This window comes from Microcaecilia unicolor, chromosome 7, assembly GCF_901765095.1.
Source record: "Microcaecilia unicolor chromosome 7, aMicUni1.1, whole genome shotgun sequence".
Lineage (NCBI taxonomy): Eukaryota > Metazoa > Chordata > Amphibia > Gymnophiona > Siphonopidae > Microcaecilia > Microcaecilia unicolor.
The window spans coordinates 143649488-143674842 of record NC_044037.1 but is presented as its reverse complement, the minus strand read 5'-3'; the positions used below and the strand labels follow the sequence as shown (position 1 = coordinate 143674842).

General features: G+C 47.6%; 1 protein-coding gene across 1 annotated transcript in view; it reads right to left on the bottom strand.

Moving 5' to 3' along the window:
- Positions 1 to 25355, bottom strand: part of NDUFA10 (NADH:ubiquinone oxidoreductase subunit A10) — a 492721-nt gene that overhangs the window by 375095 nt on the left and 92271 nt on the right. Inside the window, exon 4 of the mRNA XM_030209674.1 lies at positions 9634 to 9720. Coding sequence (XP_030065534.1) covers positions 9634 to 9720 — 87 coding nt within the window. The remainder of the gene's footprint in view (positions 1 to 9633; positions 9721 to 25355) is intronic.

The following is a 25355-nucleotide window of genomic DNA, read 5'->3' as shown; positions in this document are numbered from 1 at the left end:
CGGCTCATCCACAGAGACCACGGGGAAGGGAATGCAAATAGACATGTCCCTGACGAAGGAGGCAAAGGAGAGGCTCTCAGGGGGCGAGAGCTTCCTCTCCGGTGAAGGAGTGGGGTCAGAGCGAAGGCCCTCAGACTCCTCTGAGGAGAAATATCTGGGGTCCTCCTCCACCCCCCCACGAGGCCTCTTCCTCAGTGTCGGACATGAGGTCTTTCAGCTCAGACCTGAACCGGCCCGTTTCGACTGCAAGGAACCATGTCCTCGATGATGGCGTCGAGCGGTGGACTCCCGCGCCGGCGAGGATGAAGCTCCCTCCATCGACGTCGATGTGGATTCCACCTGCGTGGCGGTCGACACCGGTGCCGCAAGCGGCGTCGGTGTCGGAGGCCTCGGCATCGGGCTAGAGCACACTGGCACCTCCATCAACGGCGCCGGGAGCGCAAGCACCCCCGGTGCCGGCAAAGCCTGGCGCATCAGCCCTTCCAGAATCCCTGGAAAGATGGCTCGGAGGCACTCGTCAAGGCCCGCTGTCGGGAAAGGCAGGGGGCCGGTGTGGGTGTCGGTGCCGTAAGCTGCTCGGGTCCAGGAGACGGTACCGAAGCACCCATGGACTGACGCAGCGACACCTCTTCAACCGAGGGGGAACGCTACTCTCGGCACTGCTGCTTCCTTGGCGTCGAATCATCTCTCGAGGCGCCGGAGCTGGTAGTCCCGTGCGCCATGGGCGACCGATGACGGTGCTTCTTGGTTTTCTTTCTGTGCCCATCATCGGCGCTCGGCGTTAGAGATGAAAAGGAGGTAGAACCCCCCCCCCCCCCCCCGGCCTCGAGGGATCGGGTCTGACATGGTTTGGTCCTGATGGCCCTGGGTAGAGGGAGTGGCCGGGGCCGATTGCCTGCGCGGCCGCTCACCCCCGCCGTTGCCGGCAGGCCGGCGGGCCAACGGTACCTGTACTCCTGGGGTCGGTGCCATCGTCGGTGCCGATTTCGTCGACATCGGTACCAGTACTGAAGATCCGGCCGTCGACACCGATGCCATCGACGTCGAGGGGCCGGTGCAACTTCCAAAAAGACGGTCCCGAAGAACTTGCCTCGCCACCTGTGTCCGCTTCCGCAAGCCGAGACACAAGGTGCACGTCTTGGTATTATGCTCCGGCCCAAGGCACTGGAGGCACCAAGCGTGGGTATCAGTTTGCGAGATCTGCTGGCTGCACTGACCACACTTCTTGAATCCGCTCGGGACCTTCGAGGACATCGACGGAAAAATCGCGTCAGCGAAGTCAAAGTCGTCGATGGTGGCGGTGAAAAGCACACCCGAAAAAGAAAACGACCGCGTGGCCACAAGGCAGCAACGAGGCGCCCCCGTGGCTAAAAGATGACAAGGGGACAAACTTTTTCTTTTTTTTTTACAGAAGAAAGAAAGAGTACGTGAACACGTTCATAAAGAGAAAAAACTATCCGGGGCTGACAGAGAGAGAGACGGTAACATGTCTCTCTCCAGCGCGGAATAGAAAAAAACTGAGCGGGAACGGTCGCGCACGGGCGGGAAGACGGCCGCACATGCGCGGTGGGCGTGCCCTGCGTGCGGGACCTCCCGCGAAGTTTTGTTCCGGTTGGTGGGGGCTGCCGTGGACGTCAACCCAGTCGTGAGAACAAGCAGCCTGCTTGTCCTCGGAGAACAGCCTCTACCATTTTCCCCGGCACCAACGTCAGACTCACCGGTCTATAATTTCCTGGATCTCGCCTGGAACCTTTTTAAAAAATCGGCGTTACATTAGCCACCCTCCAATCTTCCTGTACCACGCTCAATTTTAAAGATAAATTACATATCACTAACAGTAGCTCCGCAAGCTCATGTTTCAGTTCTACCAGTACTCTAGGATGAATACCATCCGGTCCAGTAGATTTGCTACTCTTCAGTTTGCTGAACTGCCCCATTACGTCCTCCAGGTTTACCATGAAGTCAGTAAGTTTCTCCAACTCGTCCGCTTGAAATACCATTTCCGACACCGGTATCCCACCCAAATCTTCCTTGGTGAAGACCGAAGCAAAGAATTCATTCAATCTGTCCGCTACGTCTTTATCTTCCTTGATCGCCCCCTTTACCCCTCGGTCATCCAACGGCCCAACCGATTCTTTTGCCGGCTTCCTGCTTTTAATATACCGAACAGGTGTACCAAAGCTTTTGGGGGCAATAATTTGTAGTATTCCCCGGGAAGTCCATCAGGGCCTGGGGCCGATCGAAATTTCAGTGTCTTAATTGCTTTCTGCAGTTCCCTTCCATTTGTGACACATTTGCTTATCAATGTCCTTAAGAAGTTTGGATCGTAAATATTCAGGCCATACAGGGCTACTAGTCTGACTTCCGGGCCTGGCATCCACACATTAAGTATAATGTTTCTCCCATCCCTCCCAGTAGCCAACAGTGACGCCTTGTATGCTAATCCTTTGCGGAAAAGTATTGCTATACCTCCTTTTTTCCCTTGAGTGGGCACTGAAAAGACCTCTCCCACCCACGTCCTTTTTAACTTGCTGTGCTCTATATCAGTGAGATGGGTCTCCTGAAGGCACACAATATCTGCTTTATGCATTTTCAAGGCTGTCAATATTTTCGCCCTTTTGATTGGGGAGCTTACCTTCCCCCCCCCCCCCCACCCCCCCCCCCCCATGTTCCATGTTATTATTCTAACTGGCATGTTGCTTACCCTGGAAGTCCTCTACATATATTTTATCATCTCTATTTCTCTCTTGCCTATTTCTTTTTTGTTGTGATGTGTGAAGATGTGTTTCAACCTCCCCTATCTCTCACCCTTCCCTTCTAATCCTCCCCCATAAACACCCAATCTCCATCCTCTGAAACTCGAAGATGGAATGTGGAGATCACTTATCCATGCCTTTCTATCAACCCGTAAGGAATATTCTTACTGTTTGTCTCGCGTCCCCAGGTTGGTTGTCTGCCTCATACAGCATCAATCAAGCCAGCCTCCCGCACTGCCGCTGTTGCTGCGGATAATACCTTAAATGATTTCCATTGGTCTCTTATCGAAATCCTTAAGACTGCTGGAAATCTCAAGGAAAACCGTATGCCTTTCTGCACCAAAGCTGAGCAAAGCAGGTGGAATTGGCGCCTTTGTTGTTGTACCTCAGCTGAGAAATCTTGGAATATTAAGACTCTATTCCCTTCATGCTTTAGTGAGTCTCGACGCATCCTGAATCCTTGTAAGATCTGTCTTATGATGATAATTAAAAATTCTGGCTACCACCACTCTCGGCCGTGCTTTGTCATCTATTTTCCGCCCAACTCGGTCGGCCCTTTCGATCACAAGTGGGCCTATGGTGTCTGTGAGCGCCAACTCCTTAGCAAGCCAATTCTTGAGCCAGCACGTCAAGTTTCGTTCCGGAACATTCTCTGCCAGTCCAAACCTAATATTGTTCCATCTGGAACGATTCTCTAACTCTTCCAGTTTCTCATGGCTCTCTTTTAACTGCTGTGTGAGGTTTGCTATTTCAGGGCTGTAGCCTCTGCTATCGTCCTCCAGGGCCGATACTCGAGTCTCAAGATCTCCCACTCTCGTCCCTACACCATCTATCTGCGTGGCCAAGGTCTCTAGATTCTGCTCCATCTCTGCCCATTTTGGATCTCAAGCTCTTACCACCGCTGTGGTGAGCTGCAGGAGTTGTGCTTCGGAGAATCCTCCAGGCTGCGTCGCGTCGGCCTCTGCCATCTTGGAATTGTCTGGGCTGTCCGTCTTTGTTTTCTCTAATTTCTCTTTCTTTGTGGATCGCTGTGCCATCGCCCCAGGTGCCTTCCATATAAGAAGCAACTTTTCTGGTCGGGACTGGGTCTGGGTCAGCGGGATTCACTTAAATTCGGGCATGGATCTCGAAGCTCCAGCAACACGCTGCTGTTTAGCTCATGTCCCACGTGATCTCCATAGAGCAGCTTTTAAACTAGAAACGGGGGGAAGGCTGACAGTCGCTCAAAAGCGCATGGTTCGGGAGAAGGTATCTTTTGAGGATATCACCAAGATAGGGAAAAAAAGGGTTACTTGTGAGTAAGGATGACAAAGAAATCATAGAGTATCAGATGGACTTAAATAAAATTAATAATGACCAGACAGAAGACAACATATTAATAATGCCATGTATTAAACGTAATAAAAATCAGAACAACAAGCATACATTGAAATGTCTATTCGCAAATGCCAGGAGCCTGAGGCATAAGATGGGAGAGCTGGAGTACATTGCACACAATGAAAAACTGGATATTATAGGCATCTCTGAGACCTGGTGGATGGAAGATAACCAATGGGACACAGTCATACAGGGCTATAAATTATGTCGTAGCGATAGGGTGGATAGGATTGGAGGAGGGGTAGCTCTGTATGTAAATGAGAACCTTGACTCAGATAGGCTGCAAATAATGCAGGAGACAAAACCCCTATTGGAATCCTTGTGGATTAAAATTCCACGTGAAAAGGGGAAAGGGACGGTGATAGGAGTGTACTACCGTCCGCCTGGCCAAGACGAGCAGACGGACGCAGCAATGTCAAGGGAAATTAGGGAAGCGAATAAGAAGGGCAATGTAATATTAATGGGTGACTTCAATTATCCGGATATAGACGGGGTTAATGAACCATCGGTACACGTAAGGGAGGTGAAATTTCTTGATGAAATCAAGGACGGCTTCATGGAACAGCTGGTTCAGGAGCCAACAAGAGAAGAAAAAATACTAGACTTAATCATTAGTGGAGCTCATGATCTGGTTCAGGGGGTAACGGTGCGAGGGCCACTTGATAACAGTGATCATAATATGATCGGTTTTGATATTGGCTACGAAGTAAGTGAACTCAGTAAATCAACATAGTAACATAGTAGATGACGGCAGAAAAAGACCTGCACGGTCCATCCAGTCTGCCCAAGATAAACTCATGTGTATACCTTACCTTGATTTGTACCTGTCTTTCTCAGGGCACAGACCGTATAAGTCTGCCCAGCAGTTTTTCCTGCCTCCCAACCACCTGTCCCGCCTTCCATCACCGGCTCTGGCACAGACCGTATAAGTCTGCCCTCCCCTATCCTCGCATCCCAACCACCAACCCCTCTTCCCCCCACCTGCTCTGCCACCCAATTGTAGCTAAGCTTCTGAGGATCTATTCCTTCTGCACAGGATTCCTTTATGCACATCCCACGCATGTTTGAATTCCGTTACCGTTTTCATCGCCACCACCTCCCGCGGGAGGGCATTCCAAGCATCCACCACCCTCTCCGTGAAAAAATACTTCCTGACATCTTTCCTGAGTCTGCCCCCCTTCAATCTCATTTCATGTCCTCTCGTTCTACCGCCTTCCCATCTCCGGAAAAGATTAGTTTGCGGATTAATACCTTTCAAATATTTGAACGTCTGTATCATATCACCCCTGCTCCTCCTTTCCTCCAGGGTATACATGTTCAGGTCAGCAAGTCTCTCTTCATACGTTTTGGAACGCAAATCCCATACCATCCTCGTAGCTTTTCTTTGCACCGCTTCCATTTTTTTGACATCCTTCGCAAGGTACGGCCTCCAAAACTGAACACAGTACTCCAGGTGGGGCCTCACCAACGTTCACTAGCGTTTAACTTTAGAAAAGGAGACTACAATAAAATGAGAGGAACGGTGAAAAAAAGACTGAAGGGAGCGGCTGAAAGGGTAAAAAACTTGAATCAGGCGTGGATGCTGTTCAAAAACACCATCCTAGAAGTACAGGACAAATATATTCCGCGTATTAGAAAAAGAGGAAAAAAGACCAAACATCAGCCGGCGTGGCTAAACAGTGAGGTAAAGGAAGCTATTAGAGCCAAAAAAACAATTCTTCAGAAAATGGAGAAGGGAACTGACTGAAGACAATAAGATAAAGCCTAAGGAATGTCAAGCCAAATGCAAAAAGGAGATAAGGAGGGCTAAGAAGGACTTTGAAAAAAAGTTAGCGTCAGAAGCAAAAACACATAGCAAAAATTTTTTTAGGTATATTAAAAGCAGAAAGCTGGCTAAAGAATCGGTAGGGCCGCTGGACGACTGTGGTGTTAAAGGGGCGATCAGGAAGACAAAGCTGTAGCGGAGAAATTAAATGAATTCTTTGCTTCGGTCTTCACCGAGGAGGATTTGGGAGGGATACCGGTGCTGGAAAAGGTATTTGAAGCGGACGAGTCAGAAAGACTAAACGATTTCTCTGTAAACTTGGAGGATGTAATGGGGCAGTTCTGCAAACTGAAAAGTAGTAAATCACCAGGACCAGATGGTATTCATCTCAGAGTATTAATAGAGCTGAAAAATGAGCTTGTGGAGCTACTGGTAGTAATATGCAATTTATCCCTAAAATCAGGTGTGGTACTGGAAGATTGGAGGGTGGTCAACGTAACGCCGATTTTTTAAAAGGGTTCCAGAAGAGATCCGGGAAATTATAGACTGGCGAGACTGACGTCGGTGCCGGGAAAAATGGTAGAGGCTATTATTAAGAATAAAATTACAGAGCACATACAAAAGCATGGGCTACTGAGACAAAGTCAGCACGGATTTAGTGAAGGAAAGTCTTGCTTCACAAATCTACTGCATTTTTTTGAGGGGGTGAACAAACATGTGGACAAAGGGGAGCCGGTGGACATTGTATATCTAGATTTTCAGAAGGCGTTTGACAAAGTGCCTCATGAAAAACTTCAAAGGAAACTGACGAGTCATGGGATCGGCGGCAGTGTATTATTATGGATTAAGAGCTGGTTAAAAGATAGGAAGCAGAGAGTAGGGTTGAATGGTCATTATTCTCGATGGAGAAGGGTAGTTAGTGGGGTCCCTCAGGGGTCTGTGCTGGGACCGCTGCTTTTTAACATATTTATAAATGACCTTGAGATGGGAGTAACTAGTGAGGTAATTAAATTCGCAGATGACACAAAATTATCCAGGGTCATCTCGTTGCGGGAGGAGTGTGAAAGATTACAAGAGGACCTCGTGAGACTGGAGGATTGGGCGTCTAAATGGCAGATGAAGTTCAACATTGACAAATGCAAAGCGATGCATGTGGGAAGGAGGAACCCGAATTACGGCTATGTCATGCAAGGTTCCGCTTTAGGAGTTACGGACCAAGAAATGGATCTGGGACTCATCGTGGATAGGACGTTGAAATCTTCAGCTCAATGTGCTGCGGCAGCTAAGAAGGCGAACAGAATGTTGAGTATTAAAAGGGATGGAAAACAAGCATGAGGATGTTATAATGCCGTTATATCGCTCCATGGTGCGACCGCACCTGGAGTATTGTGTTCAGTTCTGGTTGCCTCATCTCAAAAAAGATATTAAGGAATTGGAGAACGTGCAGAGAAGGGCGACAAAAATGATAAAAGGGATGGGACGACTACCTTATGAGGAGAGGTTAAGAAGGCTAGGACTCTTTAGCCTGGAGAAAAGGCGGCTGAGGGGTGATATGATAGAGGTCTACAAAATAATGAGTGGGGTAGTGCGGACAGATGTGAAGCGTTTGTTTACGCTTTCTAACAATAATAGAACCAGGGGACACAAGATGAAATTAGAATGTGGTAGGTTTAAAACGAATCGGAGAAAGTTTTTCTTTACTCAGTGCGTGGTTAGACTCTGGAACTCATTGCCGGAGAAGGTAGTGGCAGCAGCTGGCCTCGCTGAGTTTAAAGGGGGTCTGGACAGATTCCTTAAGAAAAAGTCCATTGATCATTATTAAATTTTGGGTTTTTGCCAGGTTCTTGGGGCCTGGATTGGCTGCTGTTGGAGACAGAGTGCTGGGCTTGATGGACCTTTGGTCTTTTCCCAGCGTAGCAGTGCTTATGTACTTATGATGTTCCAAGGAAGATACCATGGCTGCACTCACCTCTGATACAATTTTTGCAGCCCATGCAGAACTGGGAGACAGGGGCGGAGGCGTGCCTTTGTCTGTCATTTTCGAGTCAGGCACGTGGTTTTTGTTGCATTCTTTTTTTGCAGATCTGTATGCCAATCCTTACTCCAAGACTGTCCAAGTTCTATACAGAGTGCGAGACAATGCCAAAACGATTCAGGATCAGCGTTCAACAATGTCGAAGCAGGTAAATGGAAGTGTTTTAGAATAGAGTAAGCTGGAGCTCCCGAACTTCCGTCTTCACTCCTCCATTACCCCTCGATGAGAAACAATTCTATTAGGACAGCAACAGATCTAGTAAAATTCAGTATTCTTAGATTCAAATGCCTGTTGAAGTTTTCCAACTGTTCAAACTTCCTATGAATAACATTATCCTTTACCAGATTTGTAACATTTCCTTTAAGTGCTGCCAATTCAACTCCACAGAGTCATTTTTAACCTTATATATGGATTGAGACAAATTCTCCACCTTAACAGACAGATTATCAGTCTCCTGAGCAGATTTCGACACTGAAGCAGTCTTTCAATTGCTTGCCACAAGGTCTCCAGAGTAACCACCATGGGGGGAGGGGGAAGAACTACCACACATTCCCCAGATGAAACAGTAGCAGCCGCTGCATCTTTAGAAGCATTTCCCTCACTAGCAATCCAGAACTAACTCCTTCCGTAAAGGTCGAGTCTATAATCGCGTCTCTGACAGCAGCTGGACATGGTGGAGGCGTGGCTTCAGGAGGAGAAAGAGAAACATCCTGCCCCAGGAACCTCATGGTTCCTCTCGAGGTAGCTCTAGTGGGGCCTCCACCCTGCACCAATTGTGGTTGTTGGACAGAGAAGCGGTCCAAAATTTGCAGCAATGGTGAGGAAGTTACAGCCAGTAAGAGTAAGGCTTTCACATTCCCTTTCCTTTTTGAGTGCAACATACTGACTATTCAATTAGCAGTAAAACTGTTTCTGCAGCAAAGAAAGCAGAGCAATACGAGTTCAGGATGCCATCTTAGCCACTCCCCCCCATTCAGATGGGTTTATATTCAACTATATACAGTATATTCATATTACTGAACAAGTGTCTCCCTTGGTTCCTTTTGGAAGAGCCAGTCTACCCTACTCTTTGAACTTCAATGTGCCTGGATACTTGCCTTGTTGAGATCAGATGGGCTGCAAGTATTGGCTACTATTCATGAAAGCAGTGGGTCACTCATTTAAGAGCCCGCTATGATAATTATAAAATTGTCTCAAACTACAACAGCTCTAAGCAGCACCCTTATACAAATAAAAAAAACTAGTCAGCAGCATTGTGAATCTTTTAGAAATACTGCACTCTCAACCAAGCACATTTAGATGAAATGAAAAGCAAGATCCAAAGTTCTTCACTGAGTTTCAGTAAAGAGATGAGATGGTTATATGCCATGGGCTGTCACCTCATATGAAAAAGTTCTGAGGCATTTCAAACTGAAAATAATTTATTGTCTGTGGAGAGGGGAAACCAATATCTTTGATGGTTAAAAGCATTAGATAGTTTACAATGTAGTATGTGAGAGGCATTTTCCTGTAACTATTCTTACATGTATATACTGCTCTACTCTAAAAACCCAGAATGATCTACAAATATATCAGATGGCCTCCACTTTCACAATGCCAGAGAAGAAGATATATGGGGATTCTGCCAAGGCAGATGATTCCCAACATGTTACTTCCACGCCATCAGACTGCTTTTTTTGGTGAATGCATTTGAGACTTACATTCTTTTCTGATGTAGCCCTGCTTCTGCATCGCCTCCAAAAATACAAAGTCACTGAAGGGAGAGCGCTCCAATACCACACCTTGTCCTGTGTGAGAAAAAACAAACAAAGAAAACAAATCTTTAGCCCTGGGCACACAAACAGGATAACAGCAGTACCACTTTATTAACTGCACTGCAGAACTATACATCTTAAATAAAACATCCAGTAATTATGCAGCAATATTTGGAACTGTTCTAATGTTTACATATATCATGAGTTGTTTTTTTATGCTGAGGTTCATGAACAACATAAAAACCCACAATCACAAGACTTCAGCCAAGGCCAAATTTATGGAACACACATCCTAAAGAATTAAAGGTCAGTTACCATCTGTGATCAGTCCTGATCAAGCAGTTTGTCCTTGGGAGACAAACTATGGATAATATTAAATGCAGTTTACATCTTTCATGGGTAGCCCAAGCAGAAAAGATTCCATTTATGGTTTTAGCAGTCAATGCAGAAGTGTTCGACCATGTTCACTGACCTTTTTAAGTTTTCAGTTTTGCAAAAATTCCGGGAAGAAAAAGGATTTTCTCAATCCAAACAGCATGCATTAAGATAAACGGGACCTATACCACCAACTTTCCACTAGGTAGAGGTACTAGATGTATATTCCTTCCTCTGCTTGGCCTGCAAGCACTCAGATCTGCTGTGATTAGCATAAGTTTCGTTTGTCCCTACTGCGGCCTGTATACAGAGTGCATGAGCCTTGATTATCAGTAAATAGCTAATATTGTTATGCACTTCTGTAAATCACATGACAAGGAGAAACACATGACGAACTGAAGCTATGCAGCCCATATATGGCAGACAAAAACTGATATAACCTTGATGGTGAAGTGAGACTGAGAACCCTCCAAAGAAGATGTTCCTCCACAAATATGTGTGTAGAGAAGAAGAAGCCAGGTGTTTCATGCAACTTATTTGTTTTCTGTTGCTGAATGCTGGGATAACGTGTATGGGGTAAGGGATTAACCAATGACCACAAAGTGTGCATGTGATTGGAGCAGGAGAGGTTGGTAAGAAAACAGGAACAGGAAATTCCCTTATATGAACAATAAGTTAGAATAGAAGAAATCACATGATTTAGAAGAAATGAAACTTACAACAAGTGCAGAATGAGAAAGCCTAGCTGAGCAGCCTTGTAGCTCAGCCTGAACGTCTTGCTGGCTGTGTGCCATCTCTGCTCCAGAAAGAACAATCACTTTGTATTGGCTTAGAGATATACCAATAAAGATTTTACTCTGAGTCAGATGTATCTCTCTTATATCAGCCAAGGAGTTTATCTCCGAGGGCTGAAGGGTCCTCCCAAGGGGCAAAGGATCGTGGAAGATTACAAGGATACTAGAAAGCAAGTGACAGCATATTTCTACAGAGTGCCTGTTATCAACGCCCTTGTTTGCACTAGTAATGGAACCCTTTGCTCAACGAATAAGAAGTAATGTAGATATTAGGTGCATACAAATAGGTTCATCTACTCACAAAATAGCCCTCTTTGCTGATGATGTTATTTTATCTCTCTCACAACCATATGTGTCTGTTTACCTGTCCTTCCTCAAGAAATGAAATGTTACAGGAGTGTATCTGGGTTTAAAGTAAATATTGATAAAACCGAGGCACTCAAACTTACTTTAGGGCCAGATAACTAGGAACAAGCTAAGGCCAACTTTCCATTTAAATGGGTCCTTTTCCTGTCTTGCACCGCTCTTGGATTCTTCCACCAAGGCATACTCACCCCTGTTTTCATTTTCCTGTGCTGATACCCCCATCTCTGTCGCTGCCCCTCAACCAGGGTGTCTCCCTGCTTGATCAAGTGCTGTCCTCTGTCCTTGACCAGCATGCACCTTTCCATTAAACCCCGCCCCCAGGCAGCCCCCTGGTTTGCTCCATCTCTCTGCCTCCATCGCTCTCACCTCCACCTGCCTACAAATCAGGCCATCTTTCTATTTCATTACAAAGAGTACTGACATGCTTTACACTGTGCTAAGGGTGACTACTACAGCAAACAGATCCCTCACTCCCTTAACCATCACCAAACCCTTTTCCATGTCTAACTCTACTGCCCTGTCCTCCACAGTTTCACCCAACTAGGACCCCCTACCCTTCTCCTGAACAACTTCGCAGTCACCTGACACTCTAAAACAGCTTCCCTCCAATCCGCCCTTCAATCTGCACCCTCACCCTCCTCCACCTCCAGGCTCCTCCCTTCTCCACTACTGTCACTAAATCCCCCCCCCCACACACACACACACACACACTTTTATGTCTCCTTATTCTCCCCTCCCTCCTTGCCCCTCCTCCACTTGGTCATCTTTTAATCCCCCTACTGCCTTATCTATTGCCAATACCCTTGCATCCCTCCATGCATCTTCATCCTCTTCTGACCCTTGGCCTGCTACTCTGATGAAGCACCGCTCCCACCATCTCATTTCTAATTTACTTCCTCTCATTTTCATCATACCTTGCTGACAGCATTGCTCCTTCCGCCTGGAAGCTTGCACGCATTCATCCTCTCCTCAAGAAGCCCCATCAAGACCCCTCCCTGCCCTCCAGCTTCCGCCCAATTTCTAATCTCCCTTTTCTTTCCAAGGTTTTGGAAAAACTGGCAACTGGTCCAGCACATTGAACAAAGCAATGCCCTCCATCCATATCAATCAGAATTCCATCTCCATCACAGCACTGAGATACTATTACTGGCCCTTCGTGATCTCATCTGCACCTCATTTGACCAACACTGCTCTGTGATCGTGGTTTCCCTAGACTTCTCTGTCTTTAATCTGGTCATCACATGCTTCTTCTCCAACATCTTCATTTGATCGGTATCACTGGCGCTGATCTTTCCTGGTTTTCTAGTTATCTCTCTGGTTGCTCTTATCAGCTCTCCTTTAACCGTTCCTCCACTCAGTCTCTCTCTCTTCTCTAGAGCGTGCCTCAAGGCTCTATTCTATCTCTCGCTCTCTTTAACATCTTCCTCGCACCATTCCTCACTATTATCCAAGACCACACTTGCACCCGATTCTGCTATGCAGATGATATTCAAATGTTCTGTAAGCTCAGCGACATTTCTTCCCTCTCCCGCCTCAATGCCCGTCTTTCTCAGGTTTCTCTATGGCTTAAGTCTAACCTTCTCTTTCTTAATATCACTAAGTGCGAATACATCCTTTTTCCATCCTCCCGTTCCAACTCCCTCCCCTCCCCATTGGATGGTCAACCCTTTAAGAATTCTGTCAGGATTCTTGGTGTCATCTTTAATTCCTTCCTCACCTTCAAACGTCAGATAAACTCTATTTTCAGTTCTTCTTTCTTTGCACTCCATCGTGTTCGCTCCATTCATCTTTTTCTTCCTGCTGTTCTACTGAACTCCAACATCCTGGCTCAGGTCATCTCACATCTTGACTACTGCAACGCTCTCTACACAGGTCTCTCTCTTTACTCTCTCAAACGACTGCAACTGGTTCAATCTACCACCATTAAACTCCTGCACAATGCTCACAAGTTTGATCACGTCATTCCCTAGCTCCGAATAGAACACTGGCTTCCCATCTCCGCTCATATCAAATATAAAATCGTTTTCATAGGCTACAAATCTAGACTCCCTTCTGCCCCCTCCTACTTTAATAACCTCCTCATCTCCTATACCTCTCTCTCTGTTGCCTTCACTCTGCCAGAAAAAACAAAAAGAGCGGAAGAACTCCGAAGACGCAGACACAAAATGTGAATAAAAAGCCAAATTTATTACACCAGACCCTACACGCCTTCACTCTGCCAACCACAACCTTCTAACCATCCTGCCACCCTCAATTATATGACTGTCTACCACTATTTGGGCCCTAAACTTTGGAATGACCTCCCCCTAAATGTCAAAAAAATTTTCTGCCTTCAAACAAGCCCTGAAAATCCACCTCTTTTCTATCTCCTTTCCTAGTACTGCATAGCCCCCTCCCTTCCCTGCTTCTCCTTTTTTCTTTTAGTCTGCGACCAGGGACAATTAGGAAACGTAAATTATAATAGTGAATAACTTTATCCATTTCTTCCATCCTATTAGCTATCACCATATTCCCTTTAATAAAACATTTACAAGATTTATCTACATCAACTAGATTTCCTCCCAGATCGACTATCTTGCTCTCATAATTAGCTAATTTAACCCCCAAAAATGACATTTTAACTGATGTCTTCCCTGTACATTGGCATAACTGAGTTCAACAACTAGAGACAACAGACTCCATTTTAGCCACTAGTTTCCATAATTCTAATTGTCTCACCTCCTTAGGAGGGTTTACAGCACTTATCCCAACAATATCAGAAAAAGAGATCTGTTAGAAACATCTTGATTTGTATTCCCCTACTCCCCCACCTAACAAGACCCACGTTAGATGTCTCAAGCCAATATTATTACCAGAATCCACAGAAACAACAGAGTAAGTTAGTCATGTTATCATCTAAATCATAAGAGACCAAAAAAACAGGCGGTGAGTCTCTTTCAACTGAATTCAATTGAAAGGAAACTCTGGAATGAGGGGGCATAGGATGAAGGTGAAAAGGGAGAGACTCAGAAGTAACCTGCGGAAATAACTTCTTCATGGAAAGGGTGGTGAATTCATGGAATGGCATCCTGATGAAGGTGCTGGAGATGAAAACTGAATTTGAATTTAAGGAAACCGGACGAGTACACAGGATCTCTCTAAGGGAGTTAAAGGAAAAGTAGATGCCATGGATGGGCAGACTGGATAGGCCATATGGTCTTTATCTGCCTTAATTTTTCTATGTTTCTATAAATCATTTTATGCCTAAGTGTAGGCCCTAGCAGTATATCAATTGTGTTAAAATAAATAAATAAATAAATAAATAAAAAGTTACGCCACAATTACTTCTCTATTTCATGCTAATTATGATTAACCAGATTTAAGTAGACCTTTGGGAACGGAATAGAGGATCCTTCCTATTCATGGTTGAGGAGAACAGCAATAGTAAAAATGAATGCTATTCCTAGGTTCCTTTATTTATTCCAAGAATTGCCTAAACCAATCAATTTCCATATACTAAGTCATTGGCAATGACTGTTATCTCAATTTATTTGGCAAAGTAGGAGACCTAGAATATCTCATCATATCCTAACAAAGCATAAAGAATTGGGAGGGTTAGGGTACCTGATTTGAAGTCTTATTATTTGGCTGCTCAGATTAGACATTTTTGTTTATTAAAAACTTATATTCCGTTCTATCACAAAATGTTATAGGCGGTTTACATAATTACATACATAATAAAATTGTTAAACATCTAATCATCAATAATTGTCATAAGTACTCAAACTGGATGCCATACAACTAACGTGTCTGAAATTGGTTAAACTCCTTCAAAGATCTCAATAAATAGTAGCTTTTAAGTTCTTTTCTGAACGCCATCAGGTTTTGCATTTCTCTCAATCTTGTCGGAATTGCATTCCAAAAGTTGGGATATATTATAACAGCAGCACACAGAGCAGAAGGTTTCAGCGTATCATCAACGACGACACCTAGATCCCTTTCTTGGTCCATGACTCCTAATGTGGAACTTTGCATTACGTAGCTATAATTCAGGTTCCTTTTTCCCACATGCATCACTTTGCACTTGCTCATATTAAACGTCACCTGCCATTTAGACGCCCAGTCTCGTAAGGTCCTCTTGTAATTTTTCACAATCCTCCTGCGATTTAACTACTTTGAATAGCTTTGTCAAATCAGCAAATTTAATTAGCTCACTAGTTACTCCCATCTCTAGCTCATTTATAAATAATGTTAAAAAACAGCACTGACCCCTGGGGAACCCCACTAACTACCCTTCTCCATTGAGAATACTGACCATTTAACCCTACTCTCTGTTTTCTATCTTTTAACCAGTTTTTAATCCACAATAGGACACTACCTCCTATCCCATGTCTCTCCAATTTCCTCTGGAGTCTTTCTTGAGGTACTCTGTCAAACACCTTCTGAAAATCCAGATACACAATATTGACCGGCTCACTTTTATCTACATGTTTGTTCACCTCTTCAAAGAAATGTAATAGAATGGTGAGGCAAGATTTCCCTTCACTAAAGCCATATTGGCTTTATTTATTTATTTTATTTATTTGTTACACTTATACCCCGCGCTTTCTCACTCATAGCAAGTTCAGTGCGGCTTACATAGTGGTAAGGTTACAAGGTGTTGTAGAGAGAACGTATATTATTGTACATATGAGATGAGCAGGGGGAAAGGGTAGTATTGGTGGGTGATATAGTGGAATTAGTAGGGGATGGGTAATGAGGTAGATGTGGAATAGGTAGGGTAAGGAGGTCTAAGATGATATGGATTGTTGTCTGTTCTGTTGTGTGGAGGGCCCCCAGGTTAAGTCGGGTCATTTGGGTAAGCTTGCTTGAAGAGGTGGGTTTTCATCAGTTTCCGGAAGGGTAGGTAGCTATTGGTTGCTCGGATAGATCTTGGTAGGGCATTCCAGAGTTGACTGCCTTTGAAGGAGAAGTTGGTTTCATGGGTGGTTTTGTACTTTATTCCTCTGCAGTTGGGAAGGTGTAGGTACAGGTAGGTTCGAGAGGATTCTGCCTGTTTCTATTGGAAGGTCAATCAAGCTGGTCATGTATCCTGGAGATTCTCCGTAGATGATCCTGTGAATCAGTGTATGGACTTTGAAGTTTATTCGTTCTTTGATAGGGAGCCAATGGAGCTTTTTACAAAGCGGTGTAGCACTTTCAAATCGTGACTTCCCAAGGATGAGTCTAGCTGCCGCGTTTTGAGTAGTTTGGAGTTTTTTTAGGATATGGGTTTTACAGCCTATGAAGATACTATTGCAGTAGTCAGCGTGGGTAAGTACTGTGGATTGTACCAAGTTGCGGAATGTTTTTAGGGGTAGATATGGTTTCACGCGTTTTAGTACCCACATCATATTGAACATTTTCTTTGTGGTGGATTTTGCGTGATTTTCATAAGTACATAAGTAATGCCACACTGGGAAAAGACCAAGGGTCCATCGAGCCCTGCATCCTGTCCATGACAGCGGCCAATCCAGGCCAAGAGCACCTGGTGAGCTTCCCAAACGTACAAACATCCTATACATGTTATTCCTTGAATTGTGGATTTTTCCAAGTCCATTTAATCGTGGTTTATGGACTTGTTCTTTAGGAAACCATCTAACCCCTTTTTAAACTCCTAAGCTAACCGCCTTCACTACGTTCTCCGGCAACAAATTCCAGAGTTTAATTATGCGTTGGGTGAAGAAACATTTTCTCTGATTTGTTTTAAATTTACTACACTGTAGTTTCATCGCATGCCCCCTAGTCCTAGTATTTTTGGAAAGCGTGAACAGACGCTTCACATCTACCTGTTCCACTCCACTCAATATTTTATATACCTCTATCATGTCTCCCCTCAGCCATCTCTTCCCCAAGCTGAAAAGCCCTAGCCTCCTTAGTCTTTCTTCATATGGAAGTCATCCCATCACCGCTATCATTTTAGTCACACTTCGCTGCACCTTTTCTAATTCTACTACATCTTTCTTGAGATGCGGCGACCAGACTTGAACAGAATACTCAAGGTGCGGTCGCACCATGGAGCAATACAACGGCATACCAACATCCTCACACCTGTTTTCCATACCTTTCCTAATAAGGTAAAATTATGTATCATACCTGATAATTTTCTTTCCATTAATCATAGCACATCAATCCATAGACTGGTGGGTTGTGTCCATCTACCAGCAGGTGGAGATAGAGAGCAATCTTTTGCCTCCCTATATGTGGTCATGTGCTGCCGGAAACTCTTCAGTATGTCGATATCAAAGCTCCATCCGCAGGACTCAGCACATAGAGAATTACAACCACAAAGGGACACTCTGCCCAGCTCACCACCGCCGAAGCGGGGGAGGGAAATCCGTCCAGCTCATCCCCGCGAAGCGGGGGAGGGACACCACACCCACCGATGCAGGGGGATCTGACTTATCCTGCTACCGCAACCGCGGGAGGCGCTGGCTTACCCAAACACCACCGAAGCGGGAGGGATACAAAGCTATCCTACTGCCGCACGAAGCGGGAGGGAGCACCGGCATAATTTAGTTATCAATCCAGCCACCGCCGAAACGGGGGGAGAGGAAACAGCAGCTCACTGTAACACAAAATCGTTTCAACTCAAGGAAAATCCAATTGAAAGAACTTGAACACGAAGTCCTCCTGAACAGGAACTGAAGATTAAACTTGAACCTGAAATATAACCAGAACAAAAACAATACAGATGTCTGGGCGGGGCTATGGATTGATCTGCTATGATTAATGAAAAGAGAATTATCAGGTATGATACATAATTTTACCTTCCATTTCATCAAGCAGATCAATCCATAGACTGGTGGGATGTACTGAAGCAGTACTCACCCAGGGCGGGACATGGAAATCCCTGAAAGCAACACCGAAGCTCCAAACTGGGCCTCGGCCCGAGCAGCCACATCCAAGCGGTAATGTCGTGAGAAGGTATGAGCCGCTCTACAAATCTCTTCCAAGGAGACGGATCTGGACTCTGCCATCGAGGCCGCCTGTGCTCTAGTAGGGTGCGCCTTCAGCTGAATAGGCGGAAGCTTCCCTGCAGCCACATAAGCTGTTGCAATTGTCTCCTTGACCCAACATGCCACAGTAGGCTTATATGCCTGCACATCCTTACAAGGGCCTGCGGACAGCACGAACAGGCGATCCGACTTCTGGAAGTCATTGGTCACTACCAAGTATCTGATGATGACTCGTCTGACATCCAGACATCTGAGAGCAGGGTACTCCTCTGGGTAATCCTCCCTATGAAAGGAGGGTAGACAAAGCTGCTGATTCACATGGAAGCGAGAAACAATTTTGGGCAGAAAGGAAGGCACTGGGCGAATCGACACTCCTGCCTCAGTGAACCGCAGGAACGGCTCTCGACACGAGAGTGCCTGGAGCTCGGAAACTCTTCTGGCTGAAGTGATAGCCACCAAAAAGACCGCTTTCAACGTCAGGTCCTTCAGCGATGCCCTCAACAAGGGCTCAAAGGACGGCTTCTGCAAGGCCCGTAGCACCAGATTGAGATTCTATGTAGGCACTATTGAGTGCAGAGGAGGGCGCAGGTGATTAACTCCTTTGAGGAAGCGCACCACATCTGGCTGCGAAGCCAGGGAAGCACCCTTCGAACGGCTCCTGAAGTAAGCTAGAGCCGCCACCTGGACTTTCAGTGAACTGAGCGACAGGCCTTTCTCCAGACCCTCTTGCAGGAACACCAACACTGAAGATATTGGAGCAGTGAAGGGCGATAAAGAGCCTGCCTCGCACCACGATGCAAAGGTACGCCAAACCCTGGCGTAAGTAGTAGAAGTAGAGCATTTCCTCGCTCTCAGCATAGTGGCGATGACCTTGTCTGAGAAGCCCTTCTTCCTCAGCCGCTTCCGCTCAAGAGCCAGGCCGTAAGACCAAAGGGGGAGGGATCCTCCATCACCACGGGACCCTGACGCAAAAGGCCCCGCTCCGCTGGCAGCCTCAGAGGGCTGTCCACTGAGAGCCTGATTAAGTCTGCATATCAGGGGCGTCTGGGCCAATCCGGACCTACCAGGATCACCCGGCCCGGATGCTTTGCCACCCGGCCTAGCACTCTGCCCATCATGGGCCAGGGCGGGAACACTTAGAGAAGCTCCTGTGCCGGCCACTGCTGGAGAAGAGCATCGACCCCCAGAGATCGAGGGTCCTGTCCTCTGCTGAAAAACCGTGGCACTTGGCAATTGGCCGAGGACGCCATCAGATCCAGGCTCGGCTGGCCCCAGCGCTTCGTGATGTCTAAGAACGCCCGAGCCGACAGCTACCACTCTCCGGGATCCAAAGTATGGCGACTGAGAAAGTCCACCTTGACATTCATGACTCCCGCAATGTGGGCCGCCGACAGCTGTTCCAGATTCGCTTCTGCCCACAGGCATAGCTTCATGGCCTCCTTGGCTAGAGGGACGCTCCTGGTACCTCCCTGGCGACTGACATAGGCCACAGCCGTGGCATTGTCTGACAGGACCCGTACTGGCCTCAGCACCAGGACCGGGAGAAACTCTAGAAACACCAACCGAATGGCTCGGAGTTCCAGGAGGTTGACAGACCACTTCACCTCCGCCGGAGACCAGAGCCCCTGCGGTGTCCTTCCCAGGCAGTGGGATCCCCAGCCCGTAAAACAGGCGTCTGTTGTGATGACAACCCACTCCAGGGTCATGAGAGGCATTCCTGTGGACAGCTTGTCTGGCCTCAGCCACCAACTCAGCGCCTTGCACACCGCTGGATCCAAGGGAAGGCGTACAACGTAATCCTCCAAAACTGGAGTCCACCGCCGCAGAAGAGAGTGCTGTAGTAGTCTCATATGGGCCCTGGCCCAGGGCACTACCTCCATCGTGGCCGTCATGGAGCCCAACAGCTGCACATAGTCCCAAGCCCGAAGTGTAGAGGATGCTAGGAACTGGTCCACCTGGGTCCGAAGCTTGACGCTCCGGTTGTCTCGCAGGAACACTCTGCCCACTTGGGTGTCGAATCGAACTCCCAGATACTCCAGGGACTGAATCGGGCGCAGCTGACTTTTCTCCCAGTTGACGATCCATCCGAGGGAGCTCAGAAGAGCAATAACCCTGTCCGTAGCTCTCCCACACGCTGCATAAGAGGGGGCTCGGATCAGCCAGTCGTCCAGATAGGGATGGACCTGCACTCCTTCCTTGCGGAGGTAAGCCGCGATGACTACCATTACTTTGGAGAAGGTCCGTGGAGCAGTAGCCAACCCGAACAGGAGGGCTCTGAACTGGAAATGGCGGCCCAGGACTGCAAAGCGCAGGAAGCGCTGATGAGGCGGCCAGATGGGAATAAGTAAGTAAGCTTCCTTGATGTCCAAGGATGCCAGGAATTCTCCTTTTTTTCACCGCTGCTATTACGGAGCGGAGAGTCTCCATCCGGAAGTGCTGTATTTTCAAGGCCTGATTGACTCCCTTGAGGTCGAGAATAGGCCGAACAGAACCTCCCTTCTTTGGCACCACAAAGTAAATGGAGTAACGTCCCTTGCCAAGTTGATCTACTGGCACTGGGACCACCGCGCCCAGGCGGATCAGGTTGTCCAAAGTCTGCTGCACTGCCGCTGCTTTGACTGGAGACTTGCAGGGAGAGTTCACAAAGCCGTCTCTCAAGGGCCGGCAGAACTCCAATTTGTAGCCGTCTCTGATGACTTCCAGAACCCAAGCGTCTGAAGTTACCCTGGTCCACTCTCCCAGAAACGAGGATAGCCGTCCTCCTATCTGCTCTGGGCCATGGACCAGGGTCCCGTCATTGGGTACGAGACCCTGGGGGAGGGCCGGAGGATGAACCTCCGGGACGGCGGTCCCTGCGAAAGGAATGCTGCTTGGGGGAGAAGTTCCGCTTGAAGGAAGAGGAGAAAGAGGAGGTCGACTTGCCTGGGCGATACCGACGGGCTTCCTGAAATCGGCCCTTGGAGGAACCAGGGCAAACACTGCCGGCCTGTGCCCTGACCTCCGGTAACCTCTTGCCCTTAGATGTGCCGAGCTCCATCACAATCTTGTCCAGTTCGTCCCCAAAGAGCAGCTTGCCTTTAAAAGGCAACTTGGCTAGGCGAGATTTTGAGGCATGGTCAGCCGACCAGTGCTTAAGCCAGAGCCACCGCCGGGCAGAGATTGTCTGAGCCATACCTTTAGCCGAGGCTCTCAAGACATCATACAGCAAGTCTGCCAAGTAGGCCAAGCCTGACTCCAGGGCCGACCAGTCCGCCCTCAAGGAAGAATCCGAGGGGGAAGCCTTCTGCAAAACAGTCAGGCACGCCCTGGCCACATAGGTGCCGCAAACCGAGGCTTGCAAACTCAGGGCGGCCGCTTCAAAGGCCAACTTTAAGGCCGCCTCCAATCTCCTGTCCTGAGCGTCCTTCAGGGCAGTGCCACCTTCCACCGGCAGAGCCATTTTCTTAGTCACCGCAGTGATTAAAGAATCTACTGTAGGCCAGAGAAAGGCTTCCCGTTCCCCCTCAGGCAGGGGATACAGACAGGACATAGCCCTGGCTACTTTAAGGCTCGCTTCAGGGGAATCCCATTGAGCCGTAATTAAAGTCTGCATGGCTTCATGAACGTGGAAGGTTCTAGGCGGGCGCTTAGTTCCCAGCATAATGGCTGAGCCAGCTGAGGCTGAGAGAGGGCCTTCCTCCGGCGAGGAAATTTTTAAAATGCTCATGGCCTGCACTAACAGGTTGGGCAAATCCTCCAAGCAAAAAAGCCGCGCTGCAGAGGGGTCATCCGCTCCATCCGAGCAAGGATCAGTCTCCTCCAAAGAATCCCCTAAGGACCTTTGGGAGAACTCAGATACGCTGCCCTCATCCACATCAGAGGAGACAGAGTCCCCTAGGGCCTGGAGATCCACCCGAGGGCGCTTGATCATGGAGGCCTCATCACCCTTATCAGACAGGGGAGCAGGGGCAGCGTTTTACATAAGAAAAGCCTGATGCAGCAGCAAGATGTCTGTGCACTTCTGCAGCCTGGGCCATAGCCCTAGAGGCACTCTCAACCTGCGCTCCCAAGAGCGGGGGAGAGGCACGCTGCGCATCCAAAATGGTGTCTGCCGTGACACTCCGCGAAGGAGCCGCGTGGGAAGAATGGCGCTTTAATTTTGCCGACTTTTTACTGTCGCCCAAGTCAAGGGCAACCATACTATTAACGTCTCCCACCTCAAGGGTGGCCCAAGAAGAAGCCGTCCGAGCAGCGTGGCCGGCCAAAACCAGGAGGGCAGCCAGCGGGGGATGGGTGCCTAAGGCGGGAAAAACCGCCGCACCGGAGGAAAACCCAGGGAACTCTTCCGACTCCGAAAAGGCACCCAAAAAATGTGTCTCTGCCATTGAACCCCCTGCTTCCCCGCTAGACGCGCGCACGCGGTCCGGGAAGCGTCTTTTCGCGCCCTTGCCATCCAACGCCATAGCCACGTGGAGACCGTTCGGGGAACCCCCTGCTCACTAGGAAAAGGTAAAATTACCTGCTTCTCGCTCCGACTGCAATGATTTGGAGTCCCAGTGAGCAGCTGCAACCAAAGACGTTTTTCTCTCAAGGACGTCTACTTTTTTTTTTTTTTGAACACGGAGCCAGCGGGAGGGGGGAGAAAAGGAGGGACCTGGAACCACCAGGTTTCACTTGCTCAAGAAGAGCCCTCAACCCCAGGTACTCAACAAAACCTAAACAATTAGGCTTGGAGACCTAACCAGAGCTGCTGCTGTGTGACCACACACCTGCTGAGATAGAGAACATACTGGGGAGTTTCCGGCAGCACATGACCACATATAGGGAGGCAAAAGATTGCTCTCTATCTCCACCTGCTGGTAGATGGACACAACCCACCAGTCTATGGATTGATCTGCTTGATGAAATGGAATACCCAACATTCTATTCGCTTTCCTAGCCGCAGCAGCATACTGAGCAGAAGGTTTCAGTGTATTATCGACGACGACACCCAGATCCCTTTCTTGGTCCGTAACTCCTAACGTGGAACCTTGCATGACATAGCTATAATTCGGGTTCTTTTTTCCCACATGCACCACCTTGCACTTGCTCACATTAAACGTTATCTGCCACATTTAGCCGCCCAGTCTCCCAGTCTCGTAAGGTCCTTCTGTAATTTTTCACAATCCTGTCGCAAGTTAACGACTTTGAATAACTTTGTGTCATCAGCAAATTTAATTACCTCGCTAGTTACTCCCATCTCTAAATCAGGTCAAGTACTTCAGATGGCAGGAATTCAATGGCTCAAAAGGAGCTCTCATCAGCTGGGTGAGAATGATGTTGAGATCCCATGACACTGGTGGAGGTTTGACAGGGCGCTTTGACAAAAGCAAACCTCTCATGAAGCGAACAACTAAAGGCTATCCAGAGATAGGCTTACCCTCTAAACGGCGATAAGCACTAATCACACTAAGATGAACTCTTACGGAGTTGGTCTTGAGACCAGACTCTGACAAGTGTAGAAGGTATTCAAGCAGGGTCTGTGTAAGACAAGAAAGAGGATCTAGGGCCTTGCTTTCACACCAGACGGCAAACCTCCTCCATTTGAAAGAATAACACCTCTTGATGGAATCTTTCCTGGAAGCAAGCACGACTCGAGAGACACCCTCTGAAATACCCAAGGAGGCGAATTCTAAGCTCTCAACATCCAGGCCGTGAGAGCCAGGGACTGCAGGTAGGGATGTAAAAGCGACCCCTCGTTCTGAGTGATGAGGGTCGGAAAACATTCCAATCTCCACGGTTCCTCGGAGGAGAACTCCAGATGAAGAGGGAACCAAATCTGACGCGGCCAGAAAGGTGCTATCAGAATCATGGTTGTGCAGTCTTGTTTGAGTTTCAACAAAGTCTTCCCTATTAGAGGTATGGAAAGATACGCATACAGAAGACCTGTTCCCCAATGTAGGAGAAAGGCATCGGACGCCAGTCTGTCCTGGGCCTGAAGCCTGGAACAGAACTGAGGGATCTTGTGATTGATATGAGTGGTAAAAAGATCCACCAAGGGGGTGCCCCACGCTCGGAAGATCTTGTGGACTACGCCAATGTTCAGGGACCACTCATGAGGTTGCATTATCCTGCTCAGTCTGTCGGCCAGACTATTGTTTACGCCTGCCAGATAAGTGTCTTGGAGAAACATGCCATGATGGTGCGCCCAAAGCCACATCTGGACGGCTTCCTGAAACAGAGGGCGAGATCCGGTGCCCCCCTGCTTGTTGGTATAATACATGGCAACCTGATTGTCTGAATCAAAATGATTTGGTTGGACAGCCGGTCTCTGAAAACCGATAGAGCGTTCCAGATTGCTCGCAATGCCAGGAGATTGATCTGAAGACCTTTTTCCTGAAAGGACCAAGCTCCTTCAGTGTGAAGTCCATCTACATGAGCTCCCCACCCCAGGAGGGATGCATCCATCGTCAGCACTTTTAGCGGCTCAGGAATTTGGAATGGACGTCCCAAGGTCAAATTGGATCAAATCGTCCACCACTGCAAGGAATTTCGAAAGTCAGTGGACAGTTGGATCACATCCTCTAGACTTCCCACAGCTTGATACCACTGGGAAGCTAGGGTCCACTGAGCTGATCTCATGTGTAGGCGTGCCATGGGAGTTACATGAACCGTGGAGGCCATGTGCTCCAGAAGTCTCAACATCTGCCGAGCCGTGATCTGTTGAGATGCTCTAACCATAGACACTAGGGACAGGAGGTTGTCTGCCCTCACCTCGGGAAGATAAGCTCGAGCTGTCTTTGTGTTTAACAATGCTCCAATGAATTCTAATTTTTGAACTGGGGTGAGATGGGACTTGGAATAATTGATCACAAACCCCAGTAGTTCTAGCACCTCAATAGTCATTTGCATGGACTGTAGAGTGCCTGCCTCCAAGTTGCTCTTCACCAGCCAATTGTCGAGATAAGGGAACACATGCACTCCCAGTCTGCGTAGCGATGCTGCGACTACCGCTAGGAACTTTGTGAACACTCTGGGCGCAGATGCCAGACCAAAGGGCAGTACACAGTACTGATAGTGACGAGTTCCCAGCCGAAATCTAAGATACTTCCTGTGAGCTGGGAGTATCGAGATGTGAGTATAAGCATCCTTTAAGTCCAGAAAGCATAGCCAATCGTTCTCTTGAATCATGGGAAGA